Genomic DNA, 21,345 nt, shown 5'->3' with positions numbered 1-21,345 from the left:
TTACTGGAATATATTGAAATTGGAATGAAGTAAATCGGATGAATAATGTGGAAGTAAATGGAAAATATAGAATGTGGGAATAATCGACTACGCAATCGGAAATTGTGAATTTTGGAACTGATAAGCTGGAAGAGCTCATTGTGTGAATTACTGGAATGTATATTGAAGTTGGAATGAAGTAAATCGGATGAATAATGTGGAAGTAAATGGAAAATGTAGAATGTGGGAATAATCGGCTACGAAATCGGAAATTGTGAATTTTGGAACTGAAAAGCTGGAAGAGCTCACGGCTTGAATTACTGGAATATATTGAAATTGGAATGAAGTAAATCGGATGAATAATGTGGAAGTAAATGGAAAATGTATAATGCGGGAATAATCGGCTACGAAATCGAAAATTGTAAAATTTGGAACGGAAAAGCAGGAATCACTCATAGCATGAATTACTGGAATGTAATCAAGTTGGAATGAAGTGAATCGGATGAATAATGTGGAAGTAAATGTGAAATGTAGAATGTGGGAAATAATTGGGTACGTAATCTGGAATTGTGAGTAAGGTGTGAATTTTGAACCTGAAAAGCTGGAATTGCTCATGGCATGAATTGCTGGAATATATTGAAGCTGGAATGATGTGAATAGGGTGAAACATGTGGAATTAAATGTGAAATGTAGAATCTCCCATTAAGAATAATGGGGAAAAATCGGGTACGAAATCGGGAATTGTGGGTAAGGCGTGAATCGTAGGAATAATAAAAATACAAGAACTGAATTTTTGGAATAGTTTGAAATTGGAATGGAGTGAATCGGGTGAAAAATGTGGAAGTAGATGCGGGACAAAAAAGTGGTCGGAATAATAACTGAAATAATATCGGAAATTGTGAATTTTGGAACTGAAAATCTGGAATCGCTCATAGCATGAAATACTGGAATGTACTGAAATTGGAATGAAGTGAATCGAATGAATAATGTGGAAGTAAATGTGAAATGTAGAATCTCCCATTAAGAATAATGGGGAAAAATCAGGTACGAAATCGGGAATTGTGGGTAAGGCGTGAATCGGAGGAATAATAAAAATACAAGCACGCGTCGCGTGAATTTTAGGAATACAGTAAAACCTCCGCTGACGAACGCTTAAGCTCACGAACTTTTCGCCTCACGAACATTAAATTCGCGAGCATATAGTCTCTGCTGACGAACGAATTTTCGGCGGATGAACCAAACCACGCGGTCGAACAGCTCCACGGTGGGAAATAATCAGGTGCAAAATCGAAAATTGTGGGTAAGGTGTGAATTTTGGAACTGAAATGCTGGAATAGCTCATGGCATGAATTGCTGGAATATATTGAAGCTGGAATGATGTGAATCGGATGAATGATGTGGAAGTAAATGGAAAATGTAGAATGTGGGAAATAATCGGGTACGAAATCGGGAATTGTGGGTTAGGTGTGAGTTTTGAACCTGAAAAGCTGGAATAGCTCATGGCGTGAAATGCTGTAATATATTGAAGCTGGAATGATGTGAATCGGATGAATAATGTGGAAGTAAATGGAAAATGTAGAATGTGGGAAATAATTGGGTACGTAATCTGGAATTGTGAGTAAGGTGTGAATTTTGAACCTGGAAAGCTGGAATTGCTCATGGCATGAATTGCTGGAATATATTGAAGCTGGAATGATGTGAATAGGGTGAAACGTGGAATTAAATGTGAAATGTAGCATCTCCCATTAAGAATAATGGGGAAAAATCGGGTACGGAATCGGGAATTGTGGGTAAGGCGTGAATCGTAGGAATAATAAAAATACAAGAACTGAATTTTTGGAATAGTTTGAAATTGGAATGGAGTGAATTGGGTGAAAAATGTGGAAGTAGATGCGGGACAAAAAAGTGGTCGGAATAATAACTGAAATAATAAAGAGTGAAAAACATATGTGTGAAGGCCTCCAGCCTTCACACAATAAAGAATGAATAACATATGTGTGAAGGCCACCAGACTTCACACAACAAAGAAAGAATAACATATGTGTGAAGTAGGGGTGGGAATCTCTGACATGAGGCCGATTCGATATGTATCTCGATACACAAGTTGCGATTCGATTGAAAAACGATTATCTTTCAGAACAGAACGGTTCGATACGGTTCAATTAAGTTTGGGAACGATACAATTTTCGATTCGATACGATTCATTTCAATATTCAAATCTTATAGTGACATTTGTTGCTTGTAAACATTAATCTTAAAACACCACAAATTTTTAGTATCTACAAATGTGTAAAAAAAGAACAACAACAATGTCTTCTATATTTTTATATATTGAATCAATTATTTAAATGGACCGGAACAAAGGGCTGGGCGATATGACTGAAAAATGTATCAGTTTAAATATTTATTAGTTGTTATTAACAGTTATAATTGTTTTTTGTTTGGATTTTTAATTCAAAATCAGGATCAGGAAAACAAAAGGCTGATAATTAAATTTGAAATATAAATATTTAACCTTTAAAAAGACACCCACACAATTAAACAGAATATGTCCACATTGTGAAGTATTTCAGAAACATAAATTTAAGACATGAAATAAACCTACCGTCCAGCCAAAAGAAATATGAAGCCACCTTATGGAACAATAAATCTATCAAACACATTTTAACAAATTAATATATCCAAAAATATTTCCAAAAGTGCCCGAACCTTTTTATCAACAATTTTTGTTTTGAACAATTTTTTTTTTTCTTTGCCAACACATTCATTTTTGGTTAATGTATGACATCTTTTTTTGTTTTTTTAATCTGAGACACGATGATGACCACGGAATCACGACTGTTTGTTTTGTTTTTTTGGTTGTCGTTCATTTTGAGTTTGATGACGTAATTGCGGGCACGTCTCAGTTCCCTGCTGCTCATGCTAGTTGTGTACATTGACAGGGAGCCACGAACTGAAAAATGAGATACTTGCAGTGTGCTTTTAGCATAGCTGGTGTGTTGGCTGTGGGACATACCTGTGTCGTTTGTAGGGGTGTTTAAAAAAAAAAATCGATTCGGCGATATATCGCGATACTACATCGCGCGATTCTCGAATCGATTCAATAATCGGCAGAATCGATTTTTTTTTTTTTTTTTTTTTTTTTTTTTTTTTTTTTTTTTTTTTTTTTTTAGGATTCACACCTTGAGCATGGAAGAATGTTATATGAACGGCCCATTAAGCCTTAATATTTTTATTTTAATGCTGTTCAAATGTGAAACAGATTGCAGACTGTTTGTGTACAGTGGCTCACGGTTATAAGCCTCAAGTTTTAGATAAATATATTCATACAAATCTTACAGTGTACATGTACAAATTTACTGATAGTATTTTCTAAATTTGAATGGAAAAAAATCGCAACAATCGACTTATAAATTCGTATCGGGATTAATCGGTATCGAATCGTGACCATTCGTATCGGGATTAATCGGTATCGAATCGAATCGTGACCTGTGAATCGTGATACGAATCGAATCGTCAGGTACTAGGCAATTCACACCCCTAAGACAATCCATGCATTGCATCGTCACGGGAGTTATTCTTTTTGGCTCGCGCGCAGTACCAACGCCGGCCCGGGACATACAAGTGCACCGAGAGGACTCGATAGCAATGGGAAATACCGAGATGTACGGCACCGGCTTCTGCTAACTGTCTCCGCTGTTGCATGTTGTCACTCGTTGTGCGCGCGTGCGCCGTGTCGCGAGCACGGCGTTGACGGTAGGCTCCCCCCCAAGGTGCGTAACGTCTTTGCATTATGTTTACAACATCCGGGGAATGAAGCGTCTCTGAGCGCTACTTTGCTAGCTCTCTCTAAACACGGAAGTAGCTTGAATAGTGCTGCTACTGAAATGTAAACAAAACAAGTAGAGCACGGTGCAGAACTCTTGCTATTGTTATGAAAACCATAAGCCTCACTCGCAACCGATTCACAGCAACGCGATATCCGGTCCACAGCTTTACAAGCAATGTATCTAAGGATTCCCGACGGATTTTGTATCGGTTGACAAGTCTGCTACCGATACGGCCGTTTAGCTCCCCTTGACGACCGATGGTTCGGTCGAATCGGTTTTTTGTCCCACCCCTACTCCAAACACGGCAGGCTCCGTCTCGTTGTCATGTGGCTTATCGGAAATGATGCCTGCTTCTGCGAAAGCAATAGTGCATGCAGACATGTTCGCCTAAGCATTCACAATCCATTGACAAATCGTGGCATAACTCGCACGGCGCTGCCTCCCAGTCTTGGTAAAGCTGTGTTCGCCATCCGTCGTCCAGCGCTCCCACGCTGCTCGCAACTTGACTTCAAACGCCCGGTTTACACCGATGTCCAACGGTTGAAGTTCCTTCGTCAAGCCTCCCGGAATGATAGCAAGCTCCGCGTTCATTTGCCACACTTATTTTTTGACAGCGTATGTGTGTATGTGAGAATGGGCTGTATGAGCGCTCCTCCTTGATTGGTGGCCTGTGTCCACCAATCAGGGAACGAGAGGAGCGCTGATAACATACTGGCTTTATTTATTTTTTATCTATTTTCACAACTTTTACACTTGCAGTGTTTGTTCATTCTTGGCTCTTAATTTATTTTCCTCTTCATGTTTTGTGTGCAGCATTCTCTAATTTTCTTTTCAATTGAACTCTTCATTTGACTCATTCGTGTCTCAGCATGCTGGGCGTGTCTTGAGCATCTGCATGTCGTCATCTTTCAGTTGACTTTCTCGCTCATTATGTCCTCAATCAGGTCCACCGTTTATGCATATAAGCAATGTGTCTCCTCATACCCAGTCAGTCAGAGGTTGGACCTTGGTCCACACACAAGGCGCACCGTTGACTTTTGAGAAAATTTAAGATTTTAAAGTGCGCCTTATAGTCATGAAAATACGGTACGGTACAAGCAAAGTGTTTGATTATATTGGATAGTTGCAAGTGTGTGCTCATGAAAGTGTCATATTGTCGCACTCTGTTTTATTATCAGGGACCTAAAGGTGTCTAATCTTCTGATGACAGACAAAGGCTGTGTTAAGATAGGTGAGTCAGCATACTTCCATTGCTCACATTCGGCACAATGACCCCCAAATAGTGATCGTGATTAATCACATTGTTCTACTCCTACTAGGGGTGTGCAATATACCATAAAAATTATATCTCAATATATGAAGAAAACTGAATTGAAACTGGCAAGCAGTAATGAAATATGAGTTTATTTCTCAAATCACAAAGTGGTTGGATGTGAAATGTTTTTGTTCCAAACACTTTTGTCTCCTTTTCTGCTCAGCTGATTTTGGATTGGCTCGCATGTATGGTGTCCCCCAGCAACACATGACGCCCAGGGTGGTTACACTGTGGTGAGTGTCTCCTGGATGAATAACTGATGTATGTGAGGAGATGACAAATATGCTTCTAAACTCATTCACTCCCAGCCATTTTCACTCAAGCAACCCCCTTCGCTCCTGGCTGTTTTACTGGATTTTGACTGATTTTGCAAGGCCCACAGAATATTGTTCTTAATGCTATAAAAACATGGAACCTACCAAAAGAAATATTAGTCTCTTCTTTCATCAAGAAGAAAAAGTACATTTCTATATGTTTCTGTTTTGTTTAGAATATAGCTAAATTTCATCATTCACAAATCTGTTTAGAATTGTGTGGAAATCAGCTTGATCTAGACATGGCCCTGGTTGATCTCGTATACTCTGCTGCCACCTGCTGGATGTTTTTGTAATATCTACCATTACTTTAACCATTTTCTGCAGTAGAGAGGCTGTTTTTTGGGACACTTAAAATATTTAAAATTAAACATATTTATACGCTTTTGGGAGAAAATGAGTTGTTATATTCTTATGTAGCCTGGCTGGAGACAATTTATTTATTTATTTTTTTTAATCCTCTTCACTAATCGTCCATTCATTGGCTCTCATTGACCCGAATGAATGTATCCTTTCCTCACGTACCCTCCGTTTCCTTCCCCAGGTACAGATCTCCAGAACTCCTTCTTGGAAGCAAAACCCAGACTACAGCTCTAGATATGTGGTGAGACTCAATTTTGTATGGTGCTCGACTTAATTGTCTTCCTTATGTTTCTTTACACCGGAGGCGTCTGCGGATCATTCAAATGAGTGGAACCTTATTTTATACGCCTCAGACGAATCATCCAATCATCATGCAGTAGCTGAATGTTCACTGTTCACTGTCCACTGATCTATAAGCCCTCAAAGATGCTGAACGTCCAATGGGCGGGAAAAAGCATTTATCCAAAAACGGTCCACTTTTGCACAGTGGAACAACAACCCGCTCTACGAAGCAGTCGGGCTGGGCGATATGGCCAAAAAAATAATAATATCCTGCTTTTTTTTTTTCTGTCATTCTGGACTATTACAATTTTAATCAAAAGTAAAAAAAAAAAAAAAAAATTAAACAAGGTTTGATTTATTCAAAAATAAATCCTGTGCAAAATGTTCAGACAATAACGTACACTGATTTTGAATGCCACATAGCTGGGTAAAAAACCTACTCACAGCTTTTACTCAACTTAAATGCCATAAATAGCTTATGTAACAAAACAAAAGCTACTTATAGCTTTTGCGTAACCTAAATGCCACATAGTTTGTGGAAACTTGAAAAGTTCACTCAGCTCGGAAACTCGGGTATGAAAATAAATTTCCAGTTCTCCAGTAGAAAATACGACATGAGGGGATGTTCACGTGCAATTGTTTACTCGACATGTGCTGTTTACCATAATTACGATACCGCATGAAGGCAGCAACTTTTCGTTTTCTGCAGCAGACATAATGTATGACATAACGATGACGTCTCATACCGCAGCTTCGCTATAGTAGGGTGACATCATCAGCAAGCGCGCCAGCCACCAAACGAAGAACCCCAAAACAACAAGCGTAAGCAGACGCGAGCCGGTGGGGATGTGTATTTGTTTATAAGCACCTCAATTTCATGATTAAACTCATTTTCACATTGTGGTGCTTTATATTGGTAGAATTAATCAAATTAATTCGATTTATCACCCAGCCCTATGAAGCAGCATCTCACTATATAAACTAGACTAAGTGCAGTTTCTGAGGAAATTGGGTGGGTATGCTGAAAGCTGCATGCTCATAGCTGAATGCTAAAACCTATGAAGGAAATGGAATTGTAGTAAAATGACAAAAGAATTTAAAAAAAAAAACCTTGTAAACTGTCGGTCTCTTCTTCTTTCGGCTTTTCCCTTCAGGGTTCGCCACAGCGAATCAGTTGCCTCCATCTAACCCTGTCCTCTTCATCATCTGCTCTCACACCAACAACCTTCATGTCCTCTTTAACGACATCCATAAACCTCCTATTTGGTCTTCTTCTCGATCTTCTGCCTGACATTTGGAAACTCAGCATCCTTCTGCCAAGATACTCACTATCTCTCCTCTGGACATGTCTAAACCATCTCAGTCTGGCCTCTCTGACTTTATCTCCAAAGCGTCTAACGTGCTGTCCTCTGATGTACTCATTCTTGATCCTATCCATCCTGGTCACTCCCAAAGAGAACCTTTAGCATCTTTATCTCTGCCACCTCCAGCTCTGCCTCCTGTCTTTTCCTCAGTGGCACTGTCCAGACCACACAACATTGCTGGTCTCACCACAGTTTTATTAACATTTCCTTTCATTTTAGCTGAAACTATCACAAATCATACCTGACACTTTTCTCCATCCGTTCCAGCCTGCCTGCACACACTTCTTCACTTCTTTTCCACACTCTTCATTGCTCTGGACTGGACCCTAAATACCTAGACTCCTCCACCTTCTTGGTCTCTTCTCCCTGTAACCTCACTCTTCCACTTGGGTCCCTTCTCAATCAACATCCTCAAAGCAAATACTGCATCTGTCGTCCTTTTTTTTTTTTTGGACATGAAACCATTCTGCTGCTCACAAATGTTCACCTGTGCCCTCAGTCTAGCTTCCACTACTCTTTCCCATAGTTTCATTGTGTGGCTCATCAGCTTTATTCCTCTGTAGTTGCCACAATTGTGCATGTCTCCCTTGTTCTTAAAAAATGGGCACCAGCACACTTCGCCTCCATTCCTCAAGCATTTTCTCACTATCTAAGATCCTGTTGAACAACCCAGTCAGAATTTCTACTACTAGCTCTCCGAGACACTTCCATACCTCCACAGGTATATCATCAGGACCGAGTGCCTTTCCACTCTTCATCCTCTTCAATGCCCTTCTCACTTCATCCTTACTAATCTTTGCTACTTCCTGGTCCACAAGTAACACCTTATACTCTTCGTTTTCTCTCATTTTCCTCATTCATCAACTCTTCAAAGTACTCTTTCCATCTTCCCATCAACACTCTTCCATTCCTATCCTTTATTATCCTAACCTGGTGCACGTCCTTCCCATCTCTGTCTCTTTGCCTTGCCAACCTATATAGATCAGCCTCTCCCTCCTCACTGTCCAAACTAGCATACAAGTCGTTGTAAGCCCCTTGTTTGGCCTTTGCCACTTCTACTTTCACCTTACGCTGCATTTCCCTGTACTTCTGTCTACTTTCTTCAGCCATCTCAGTGTCACACTTCTTTCTCTGGATCCACTTTTGCACCTCCTCATTTCACGACCAAGTCTCCTTATCGCCTTTCCTTCCGGATGACACACCAAGGACTGTCCTACCTGTCTGCCTGATCACATTTTGCTATCGTTGTCCAGTCATCTGGGAGTACATCCTGACCATCCAGAGCCTTTCTCAACTCCTTCTTGAAAGTCATACAACACTCTTCCTTTTTCAGCTTCCACCATTTCGTCCTCTGCTCTGCCTTTGCCCTCTTTGTCTTCCTCACCACCAGAGTCATCCTACACACAACCATCTTATGCTGTCTGGCTACACTCTCACCGACCACTACTTTGCAGTAACTGATCTCCTTCAAATTACAGTGTCTACACAAGATGTAGTCTACCTGTGTACTTCTACCTCCACTCTTGTAGGTCACTCTATGTTCCAGCCTCTTCTGGAAGAAAGTATTCACGACAGCCATTTCCATCCTTTACAAAATCAACCACCAACTGTCTTTCAGCGTTCCTCTCCTGGATACCAAACCTGCCCATCACCTCCTCATCTCCTCCGTTTCCTGCACCAACACGTCCATTGAAGTCTGCACCAATGACAACTCTCTCACTTCTAGGATACTCTGCATCGTTTCATCAAGTTCCAACCAAAGGTTCTCCTTCTCCTCCAGCTCACATCCTTTCTGTGGCGCATACTGTCAACTTCCGCTTACCCGCAGGACTTAAATCGGGAAATATGTCCTGATCGACTCTCCAATTAAAGGGTTAGAAATTCCCCTTTTTTTTTTTTTTTTTTTTTTTTTTTTTTTTGATTTTGAAAACAAAACAAAAAAACAAAAAAAAAACAAAAAAGAAATTCCCCTTTTTCCTCACCAGCTCTAAGGCGTCAGCGTGAGGAGACGGGAATTAAATAAGCCGATATATCAAAGTGGATTCACCTAGGTTTGTTCACTGTCATCTTATCATGAGGCCAATCCGTTTTCATACACCTATCAATCCTGAGTGAGTAACCACACACACAGAGCCCAGGAATGCTAGCATGTACACCTCACTTCATTGGCAGCTCCACTTCTCTGAGTTGTTTGCATTTGTTATTGACCTAGTAATTTAATAATCCTTGTTAGGATCATACGGATTTGTTACATATCAAGCAGGAGTATTTGACTTATATTAATACAGATGGAAGCATTGGTTAGAGGTTATTCAAATGCACTTACCTTCCTCCAAACGTCCGTTACTGTTGTCCGTCTTGGAAAAAATAATGAGGTGGACTCATAAAATGTCCAAAATAAATAAAATAAAATCAAAAAAATAATGAGGGCTCATCAAACGTCCCAAATAAAATCATAAACAAACATTAAGGTCTTATAAAACGACCAAAGAATAAAAATAAAATCATAAGCAAATGTGAAGGTCTTATAGAACGACCTCAAATAAATAAAATAAAATCACAAACAAATGAGAAGGTCTTATAGAACGACCTCCTTATAAAAATAAAATCATAAACAAATGAAAGGGACTTATTAAAACGTCCAAAAATAAATATAAAATCATAAACAAATAATAAGGTCTTATAGAACGACCTCGGACTTATTAAAACGTCCGAAAATAAATATAATAAAATCAAAACAATATGAGACAAGATAGTAGAATGATTAATACGAACTTTGTCTTTTAAATAATTTTATTGACGATAATAAGACAACCAATATAAATCATAAAATCACATTTAATAATAAAACTTTAAATCAATCAAATTAAAATAAAATAAAATAAAATAAAATAAAACAAAATAAAACAGGAGATTAGGAATAATATAACCTTTTACAATAAGCTTTACAAGATTGATCATTCCTCGGAAAAGCTTAAGACCTGATCGACAATAAGATGTTTTTGGCTGAAAATAATTTTAAAGATATGAGAGTGTATTAAATGGCCCCCACCCTAACACGCGATTAGTCATTCATATCTTCCTATTATACATCATTATTGCTAAAAGATTTGTACATTACCAATCATTGAAGAAAAGATTCCAGTCACAGCTTAATCCCAGTCCTTCGTAAAAATCCAAAGTCCAGGCAGGCAGTTATATTCCATCTTCGAGAATGCACTCTGTACAGACACATCGCAGGGTGAAAAGGGGGCCTAGCTCAGAGTTGGTGTCGGCTTTTTATACTCTTGGGCCACACCACTGACTCCTTCCGGTGAATGTCTCTCCGCGCACCTTCTCATATCACAGCGCACTTGCTGGGACTCATTTCCAGTAATCTTCCACAGACGAGCCATGAAGATGAGTCATGATGAGGTCATACATTCCTTACAAATGTGTCATGGATACACAGCGTTGCATGATGAGTCATACATGAAAATATGTCAAGGTCTTCAGCTCTATTCGACAAATGATGAACGTTAAAATAAATAAAATCATATATATATTAATTAAGCAAGCATGAATAACATATATATACCTGACATGTTAAATCCCAAATTCTCTCAGCTTGAACTTAACAGGTTAATTCTAATCTCTGTTGCACATCTTGTATATATCTTTGTTAAATCAAACAATACATACAGATAATCTTTTCAATGCAGTTACAGCAATATTATCAGCGATAAAAGACAGTATCGCTTGTAAATAAAATAAAAGAAAAGAAAAAGAAAGACAGGAAAACTTCATAGTTGGCTTTCAATGTGTTACAAACATTGATCCAAAAATCAGGTTAACAATTATCGAATATAGATTGTGTTGTGTATTATTATTTAATTCAGGATATCATTTATTTATATTTAATTTGTATCTTATATAGAATGTCCGGGCAATGCTGAGTGGGTGGCTTAGTTGTACAGGTTTGGCGGCATCTGGTGGTTACTTTGAGGAATTACACCCAGAGGCCAAAGAATATTTATCAGTCCTGTAGACACCTATTGGTCTCTAACTAAGAATTGAGTCTAGCCCATTAATTTGTTATTTCATTTTACATGATATGGCGTTTCATCTGACCCTGCTCAATCTACTCAATTCAACAATACCCACCAACAACATTTATCATCACACCTTTGATTCCTAGCTTCAGGCTCATCACCCTATCTGACACTCTTTTTACCTCCAGGACGTTCTTAACAAACTCCTCCTTCACGATAACTCCTACTCCATTTTTCTTCCTATTTAAACCATGATAGAACAATTTGAAACCAGCTCCTAAACTTCTAGCTTTGCTCCCTTTCCACCTGGTCTCCTGAACACACAGTATGTTCACCTTCCTCCTCTTTATCATGTCAACCAGCTCTCTACCTTTTCCTGTCATACTTCCAACATTCAAAGTCCCTACTCTAAGTCCTAGACTCGTGGTGTTCCTCTTCTCTTTCTTCCTACGAACACACCTTTCTCCTCTCCTTCTTCGACCAACAGTAGTCCAATTTCCACCAGCACCCTGTAGGTCAACAGCACCGTTGGCGGTCGTTGTTAACCCGGGCCACAACTGATCCGGTATTGAAGTCATATATTTGATTCACATGTTTGGTTTGGCCAAAGTTTTACGTCGGATGCCCTTCCTGACACTTCCTCCTGTTATTTATCCGGGCTTGGGACCGGCAGAAGAAGGCTTGTGCCTCCTCGTGGCTACATTGAATTGTAATCTCTCTGTGGTATTTAATAATTTCAGCAAAATTATAGTCCATTTCCTGATACGATAGTCAGTTGGCATTGAACCGAACCATTGACTGTACTTAAATGTGGTCCAAGTGGAGTTTGCCACCACGGCAGGCACTACCCACTGGGCTAAATTGACATGTTCAAACTCATAGCTAATGACGTATTCATATTTAAAAGTTTTGTACATGGCTGAACTACAAATAGCGGCTGAATGCTAATATCTGAATGTATGTGGAAGAAAGGTTGAGCTACAGCAGGGCTGGACACTGCGAGCATTTCACTCGCAAACGCGGCCAACTTTCAAGTGCATTCTGGTGGAAAAAAATAAAAAAATACCGCTCGCACGGCACAAGTGCATTAATGCTCCCTCTGCAGTATGTTTAAAGGGTACGTTCGAAAGTCCCCGTGTCCGGACTTCCGGGTGGGTGAGCATGTGAGTGCATCGTGGTCTTAGTCTCCCGTAGCTCAAACTTATTTTTTGGAAATAAGACCTTTTTTTTTTTTACTCTATAATTTAAACTGGTTTATAGTCGACTGTACACTTAAACCGTCTGTGCAAGATGTCAAAATATTCGAAATTACAGCAAAAAGCCGAGGTAGATGCCTCAACGTCTTGCAGTGCTTGTATAACTAGCATATCTAGCCTCCTTGAAGACCATAGGGCTAGCATTGTGGCCGACTTTAAAAATACGTTCGCTGCGGTGGAAGCTAAACTGGACAAAATACAGTCCAGGGTGGCTGAGCATGGACATTGTGTTGAGTCCTTAGAAGATGTTTCAGCCCAAAATACCCAGCGACTTCAAGTACTGGAGGAGAAATGTGTGGTGTTAGCTGATAGCTGTGCTAAGCTAAAGGCTAAAGCCACGGACTTGGAGGATTGGAGTCGTTGGAATAACATCCGGATCATTGGCCTCCCGGAGTCCGTGGAGGGTCCCAACCTGACAGATTTTTTTCTCCGACCTTTTAATGGAGCTGTTTGGCGAAGCTACCCTGCAATCTCGCCCTGAACTGGACCGTGCACACAGAGCATTCGTCGCCAAGCCGCAACCTGGATCGCGCCCGCGGCCGGTGATCATTCGTCTACACCTCTACCAGAGAAAGGAGCTCATCATACGGGAAGCACGTAAGAAGCGAGCCACGCTACAGTATTGCGGGTCTCCTGTCCAGATTTATGAGGATTATGCTCCGGAGGTGGCTGAGGAACAGCTCCGAACCAAGTCTCTCGGTAAACCAGAACTGCTGAAGATAATAGTCTGTCCTGATTATTTCTCGTCCTGACTTCAATTAAATGTTCAAATGCCTGGATAAAAGACAGATATGCCAAAGGGTTGCCATGAAACACAGGAACCCCTCTTGTCGGCAACATAGACAGGTTTACTGTGAGAGGATGAGTTCAGCTATGTTGTCTTGTCTTTGGATGACAACATCCAGATTATTAGCAGCATTTTATGTTGAGGTTTTGAGACTTGAGGTCTAAAAAGGGTTTGGTGAAGTGGCGCTTCAGATTTCGCACATAACTGTATAAAATCCTTCTTCACTGGAATCACTGTTTCTTGATCATGCTGCAAATCATAATACTCATTCATGCCATCATCGGTGTAGCGATAATTGGGTCGTCTTTTAGACGAATTATTAATCTGGACGTTACGGAGGTAAATTGTATTTACCTCGATATCCTCTAGGGGCACCACGTTGGCTTTGCTTTGGGTTAACAGGAGCAAACAACGACCAAAATCCTTTCTTCATCAGTCATTTATAATCTAAAGTCGCCACACTCGATATTCAGTGGTTCGTTGTACTAACAAAAGAATAATAATCCACTCGGAAACACAGATGACTTGGGCAGAATAGAGTTAATAAAACATGCATTTATTCACCATTGCTACACTACAGAATCAAAACACTGCCTAACTAACTATCCTACCGTCAGGAGAAAAGAAATCAAATAAAGCTAATCAAAATAGGGAAAGAATGCGAACGAATAAGGAAACAGGAAAAAAGAGAAATTTAACTTGCCAGGTCTGTGATATGTTTCAAATGTAAGTTGCACACAGCGGTATGCCGAATTGGAGGAAATCAAATGTGCACTTACGAGTTGGATACTGCGTAGAACGAGCAGAAACGGGAGGTCTTTGGAAAAGGGGGAAAAATAGTCAATGTTCGTTCAAAAAGGCAAGAAAAATCAAAAAGGGGCTATTCCACAGGTGAGCAAGGGAGCCGCTCGGGGGCTGACGTAGTTGCGCGGCTCGTCCCTTGATTGGTCGGCGAGATGTTTCCCCGGCGAGTTTGGTTCTGCCGGACAGCTTTCCGACTCCAGGTGTTGGAGCTCGGTTCGCGGCGTGCCTGCGTACGGAGAAGACCCGCAGTTGGAGGTGCGCTTGCACAGCGGCGGGGCACCACCGAATAGCAGGTGAGATGCGGTGCGGCTTAGGTGCACAACCTTGAGTCCGGCGGTATGTTGCAAGTGTACCCCGGGGCCGCGGAGCTCGCTGCTGGCGGACAGTCACCGATGGTGGGGAAAAAAAAGGAAAACAAAGAAAAAAGGAGTAAAAGAGTCTCTTTGGGGTCAGCGTTGCAGTTTGCACTTGCTTTGGCGTGGCGTGGAGCGAGCGTCGGCTCTCGTGGCAATGGTTTCTGCCAGGAACAAAAGGGGGCCACGTGCTGGACAAGTTTCTTGTCTTTGAGTCAGTGGATCGGAAGAAGAGCATCGGAAGAAGAGGAGAGTTAGAGAGAGAGAGATCCTCTCGTCTTTTTAAAGTCTATGGGTGGGGCTTCAGGAGGGAGTGGAAAACCCTTCTGTTCGCTCACGCAGCAAATTATTAAAGGGATTAATAATTTGGCATTAAATTTGGTCAGTCTGGCAAATCAGTTTTCCCACACAACCCGTTTAGCACACATCGTAATTAATGCATCATAAACTAATTTGTGAGGTCGTTCTTGAGCCTAATCTGACTGAACTGAAAGATATTGATTACCTTTCATTTCTTATGGAGTACAGATGACATAGGACGTTCATACACACAAAAACATAACATGAATCATTCGTAGTTCAATTATCTGTCAAGAATTATCATGGTATAAATGTGTAAAATGCGGTTACTTGTATGAATTGTCACAAAGAATAGTTCCAAGTTTCACCACTTGACGGTGCTGTTGCTCCATCTAGGCATTCCAGGAGTGCCCCCTGGAGGGGTGACGCCAGAGAGTCCCCCCTGGTTGATAAGAAACTTTCCTAAACATTCCTTTGATCAGTCGTTTGTATATTCCAATTCATTGAAGGCGTTTCTCGGGCTCCGGGAAGTCGGGTCCCGAATAGACTCCTTCGGCAGACGCATAGATTCCTTTGTCTCCTGGTCAGCGGCTTCAAAAGAGCTTTGTTGGTGGTTGTGTGACCACCTGCAGAGCTAACCAAGCTTAGATCCTGTCTGAGCTGTGGAATGTTTATGTGACTGCAGAGTTTGCTTTTGAAGAAGCAAACAAAAAAAAAAATTAGAGGGTGGCCTGGGCCATAGGCCATAGTTGTTACATCGGCTTCTTGGATCATTTCATTGCCTTGAAATTCATTGCCTTTTTCTTCTGCTTCCTGCTTGCGTAGTGTGTAGACGCAATCTGCTCTGCTCCTGCTTTGCTTTGCATTCTTTCATCTGATAACTGCTTTTTTCTTTCTTTTGCTGGGATTTTTCCTGGACATTTGCCTCTATGTGGCTGTACTACCTTTTTGTTTGGTAGATACAACCAGCTGGGTGTATTTTTCAACATTTTTTTTGGAAACTCTTCACGATAATGTGAGCATGGCCTGCTAATCAGCACGCGACTGCTACTAGCAGCATGGCTGGACGAATGATGCCTTCCATCTCGACCGATGAATACCACAAACTTCTTCAGAAGATGGCAGTGCTGGAGACAAGAATGCACCGCCTTGAAATGTTTGTGGAGGTGAATGGAAAATCGTGGAATGACACCACACTGCCAATGTCTCCAAACGGTGGTCATGAGCATGCTAACAAACCGCTAGCTCCATCCACCGACCCTCTGTGGAATGTGCTGGGAGCAAAGCCAAAATTGAGGAGTCGTCGCCCAACAGCTGGACCTGACCGCCAACTAATGGCTGAGGAAACACGTCGGCCTATGCAAAAGGCTACCTCAACCCCAAGAAATCAGTCTTGGACGTTGGTACCAGCAAGAAAAAGGAAACCGTCTCTTGGCCGACGAAGACAAAATACTGATATCGAACTGAGAAACAGGTTTGCCGTGCTGTCGCCGAGCCAGCAAGCCTCGGGGGATCACAGCACCAGTCAAAGGTATGAAACCGGACCTTCTCAGCAAATGCGTTCAGCTACTGAGACACAAACACTGATAATAGGCGACAAAGCCTTGTTTGGTGTTAAACTTCTGTGCAGCAGAAAAAACACTAAAGTTCTGTGTTTTGCTAATGACCTGGTGCTGGACATTTTTGAAAAAGTCGACAAGATTGCTACTGACTACCCTACTGTGAGATCGATTGTGATTCACACAGCATTCGATGTGTTGAAAAAACAGTCAGAGATACTGAAGCAAGACTTTATTACCCTTCTACACAAGATGACATGCCTAAATGCAGAGGTTTTTCTGTGTGGTCCTCTGCCTACTGTCCGACCAGGTGATGAGCATTTCAGTCGTATTATGTCACTCTCGAGATGGCTGAAAAGCATCTGTGCTTCTTACTCAGTGAACTTTATTGACAATTTTTCTATGTTTTGTGAACGTCGCCATCTTTTCCAACGCAATGGGATTTATCTCAATAAGCAGGGAGTCAGATTACTGACAGCCAACATCTTCCATAGCGTGCATCACTGGAGGCTATGTTCCCAAAATAAAGGACATGAAACACAACAACCGATAAGAATCTCTTAATCTCTAAGATATCTTCCACTCCCTGCCCTTCAGAACAGATTGATTTGTCCTCGTCTGCCCACACTCCAAACACCGACCATCCAGCTCCCCTGCTCCCGAACGACGCCTACCAAACACCACCACGACCACCACCACCATTTTCACTACCAGATGCACCCCTGCGCTGTTCATCGCCCCCAAGCGACGCCTGCCAGACAGCGCCACTACCGGATTCAATGCCGGACGCACCCCGCGCTGTGCACCACCCCCGAATGACCCGATGACTGACTCGCCATCGAGTCTCACCAATAGGTTGAGCAATCTGGTCAATCTCTCCATACAGCTAAATAAAAGTCTCTACAGGCAGCTGTCTACTGATGACTGTTCGCCCATGCTCCCCCCAAGATGCCACATTCAGCTATCTACTAATCGTCTGACTCCACCAAGCCTCAGCAAACAGCTCCCCACCCGCCGACCTCCATCTTTGGCCATGGAGAATCTCAACAACAGCTTGGTCTGATATGCTTTGGGTCCCAGAATAAGTCAGGACCCAAGGAAGCTTGTAGAATTCCTGTGATAACAAGAAATAGAAAGTTGACAAAAGAAATGAGAAGAAATAAGTCAGAAGCTACAAACCTAGTCAGTATAGGTTGTCAACCTCTGACTAAACCAGCGTCTCCGATTACCACTGTGAGACTAGCGCTGCTAAATACAAGATCACTAGTTAACAAATCATTGTTGATTCATGACATTATTATGACATATGAGCTTGACTTATTTCTCCTCAGTGAAACATGGCTAACAGAAGGTTCCTGCAACACTGTTCTGAATGAGGCAACACCAACAAATTTTAGTTTCATGAACAAATGTCGTAATGGCAAAAAAGGTGGTGGACTTGCTCCCATTTTTAAATCTCTATTTCAGTGTAAAGAAATTTTATTGGGAGCCTTTAATTCATTGGAATATCTTAGTCTTTTGGTAAAAGGTGAGCCCAACATCGTCATTGTCATCGTTGAAAGACCTCCAAAACAAAAAGGCAGATTCATGGAGGAATTTGAAGAAATGCTGTCAATAATTTGTACCGACTATGACTATCTGGTCTTAACTGGAGACTTTAACATTCATGTTGACAACAACTTGGATAAAAATACCAAAGAATTTTGTGATATACTTGATACTTTTGGTCTGTCACAACATGTAAAAGGTCCAACACACAATCAAGGTCTCATTCTTGATCTCGTCATCTCTAAAGGTGTTCACATTTTATCTGTTGAGGTGAAAGATCTGGCTATTTCAGATCATTCCTGTGTGTTTTTTTAATTACAAACAATCCCAGAAGTTCAAACAACTACTGTCTCTATTAAAAAAAAGGTACATAAATGAGAATACAAGCAACATGTTTCTGGAATTAATGGCTGCATCACCAACTCTAAATGCAGAGACCGTTGATGAACTTCTGGATGAATTCACCTCAAAAATCTCAAATGTTTTGGATGCTGTTGCTCCTATTAAAACTAAGACCATTTCATCCCGAACTAAAACACCTTGGAGATGTGCTACCAACATAATGACTTTGAAATCTAAATGCAGAAAAGCTGAGCGAACTAAAACACCTTGGAGGTGTGCTAACAACATAATGACTTTGAAATCTAAATGCAGAAAAGCCAAGCGAAAGTGGAGAAAAACTAAACTCCAAGTTCATGTACAGACAATGTCTTTGTCATTTTAACCAAGAGTTAGTAATGGTAATAGTAAAACAACAACACTTTTCTGAAATTATTATTAGTAACCTCAACAATACACGCACTATTTGCCATGGTTGACAAACTCACAAATGCCCCAAATCAAACAACGCCAGAACTCCTCTCAACAGATAAATGCAATGAACTTGCCTGCTACTTTAGTGAAAAAGTACAAGCCATCAGGTCAAACATTGTAAACCAGCAAAATAACAAAATGATGCAGCACTTAAAATCACCTAGAAATAATTTAATTACCATGACTGAATTTGACTCAGTGGATCAAAATACTGTAGTAGACTTGGTTCAGCAATTGAAACCTTCCACAAGCTGTCTTGACTCAATACCATCTGGCTTTTTCAAAACCATTGTGAAATCTGTTCAGATCGATTTACAACAAATAATTAATCGCTCACTTCAATCAGGTGAGCTTCCTAAATATCTGAAAGTAGCCGCCGTCAAGCCCATTCTACAAAAGAGAACACTGGATGTCTCCCTGCTAGCAAATTATAGACCAATCGCAAACCTTCCCTTCGTAACTAAAATAGTTGAAAAAGTGGTTTTTAATCAACTCAGCAATTTCTTGAGCATAAATGGACTTTCGGATAAATTCCAGTCAGGTTTCCGACCTAATCACAGTACAGAAACAGCTCTGATTAAAGTACTAAACGATATAAGATAGAGCACTGATGCAGGGAAGGTATCGGTGCTTGTCTTGTTGGACCTCAGTGCAGCATTTGACACGATTGATCATAATATACTGTTAGACAGGCTGGAAACTTGGGTAGGGTTAAATGTAACAGTCCTTAAATGGTTCAGGTCCTATTTGGAGGAAAGGGGTTACTTTGTGACTATTGGAAATTTTGAATCTGATCGAAAGGCCATGACGTGGGGTCACTCAAGGGTCAGTCCTTGGACCCCTGTTGTTCAGTCTGTATATGTTACCTTAGGGTCAAATGCTTCAGAACGCCGATGTTGACTATCATAGTTATGCAGATGACACACAACTGTATTTATCAATGTCCCCAAATGACAGCAGTTCTAGTAACGTATTGTGTCATTCTCTAGAGCAAATTAACAACTGGATGAACCAAAATTTCCTTCAGCTAAACGAAAACAAAACAGAGCTCATTGTTTTCGGCAATAAAGAAAAGAGAATTGAAGTTAAAAAAAACAGCTTGAGTCACTGTCTTTAGAAACTAAATACCAAGTTCGAAATCTTGGGGTACTAATAGACTCAGACCTGACCTTCAGCAATCATATTAAATTCATCACTAAAACAGCCTTTTACCAGCTGAAAAACATATCCAGACTGAAGGACTGCATGCTTCAAGCAGACCAAGAGAAGCTTATCCATGCTTTTATCTCCAGCAGACTAGATTACTGTAACGGTCTTCTGACTGGACTCTCTCAAAAGAACATGAGACAATTGCAGCTCATTCAGAACGCTGCAGCTCGAGTTCTGACCAAAACAAAGAGATCAGAACATATTACTCCAGTACTTAAGGATTTACACTGGCTCTCAGTCAGCTGTAGAATCGAGTTTAAAGTTCTGCTACTCGTCTATAAATCACTAAATAGTTTGGGTCCTGAATATATCCAAGAAATGCTGATTGAGTAAAAACCCAGCAGGGCTGTGATATTTACAGACTTGGGCCAACTAGTGGAACCCGGAGTTCGAAGCAAACATGGTGAAGCTGCATTTAGCTATTATGCTGCACACAGATGGAATAGGCTACCAACAGAAGTGAAGTCAGCCCCGAGTGTAAATGCTTTTAAATCCAGGTTAAAAACTTTGCTTTTTTCTTATACCTTTGATTAGGGACTTTTAAACAGCTTTAATGAAGTGTTTTTTTTTATTATTTCAAACTTCCTTATGTTAAATGTTTTAAAGTTTGTTGAATAATGTTTTAAGATTATTATATGTTTTTTTGGGTAAATTTTGTAACCTATTTTCATTTATTTTTCTTCCTCTGAATGTTAACTGCTGTTTCTTGATGCCTATGTGTTGTCTTTCCTTGTGTAAAGCACATTGAGTTGCCTTGTGTATGAAATGTGCTATACAAATAAACTTGCCTTGCCTTGCCTTGCCTTGAAGTGCTTTTATTTTGGCAGTTGTTGCGGCAAAGTCTGCTTCCCATTCTATTTGTTCCATCTTTGCTTTCAATTTTGTCTCCTCCATTTGCAAATTGTATTTTTCTTTCAATGCAGCAGCTCGTGCTCTTGCAGCAGCCTGTTCTGCTTTGGGCCTCTTTTTTTTTTAACTCCAGGAAGGCGAAGGAAGAATATCTTGAAGATCCTGATCCAGTAGAAGATTTGGATTTGCGCGAGACATTTAATATGCTATCCTGAGGTCTAATTTTGGATTGTGCAACTTCTCTTTTCCATGTTTCAACATCTTTCAGGAAATAATTCAGATTTGTTATTCTGGGTTCATACCAGTCATGATAGTCCTCTTCTTTATCCTCTTCTGATAAGAGCTTTTGCACAGAGGCGTGAGCAATTTTAAGTTCATTAACAGCTTCT

The 21,345-nt window shown here is 40.6% G+C and overlaps 1 protein-coding gene across 7 annotated transcripts in view; it reads left to right on the top strand.

Moving 5' to 3' along the window:
* cdk10 (cyclin dependent kinase 10) overlaps window positions 1-21,345 on the top strand; it is a 175,147-nt gene that overhangs the window by 85,106 nt on the left and 68,696 nt on the right. For 5 of the 7 annotated variants that reach the window (XM_077518133.1, XM_077518134.1, XM_077518135.1 and 2 more), the window contains 4 exons: window positions 4,988-5,040; window positions 5,288-5,357; window positions 5,983-6,042; window positions 9,066-9,209. In XM_077518133.1, the coding sequence (XP_077374259.1) occupies window positions 4,988-5,040; window positions 5,288-5,357; window positions 5,983-6,042; window positions 9,066-9,209 (327 nt within the window). The remainder of the gene's footprint in view (window positions 1-4,987; window positions 5,041-5,287; window positions 5,358-5,982; window positions 6,043-9,065; window positions 9,210-21,345) is intronic. The other 2 variants (XM_077518137.1, XM_077518136.1) reach the window with 1 other exon arrangement.

Source organism: Festucalex cinctus, chromosome 3 (assembly GCF_051991245.1).
Source record: "Festucalex cinctus isolate MCC-2025b chromosome 3, RoL_Fcin_1.0, whole genome shotgun sequence".
Classification (NCBI taxonomy): domain Eukaryota; kingdom Metazoa; phylum Chordata; class Actinopteri; order Syngnathiformes; family Syngnathidae; genus Festucalex; species Festucalex cinctus.
This window is presented reverse-complemented; position numbering and strand designations above follow the sequence as displayed.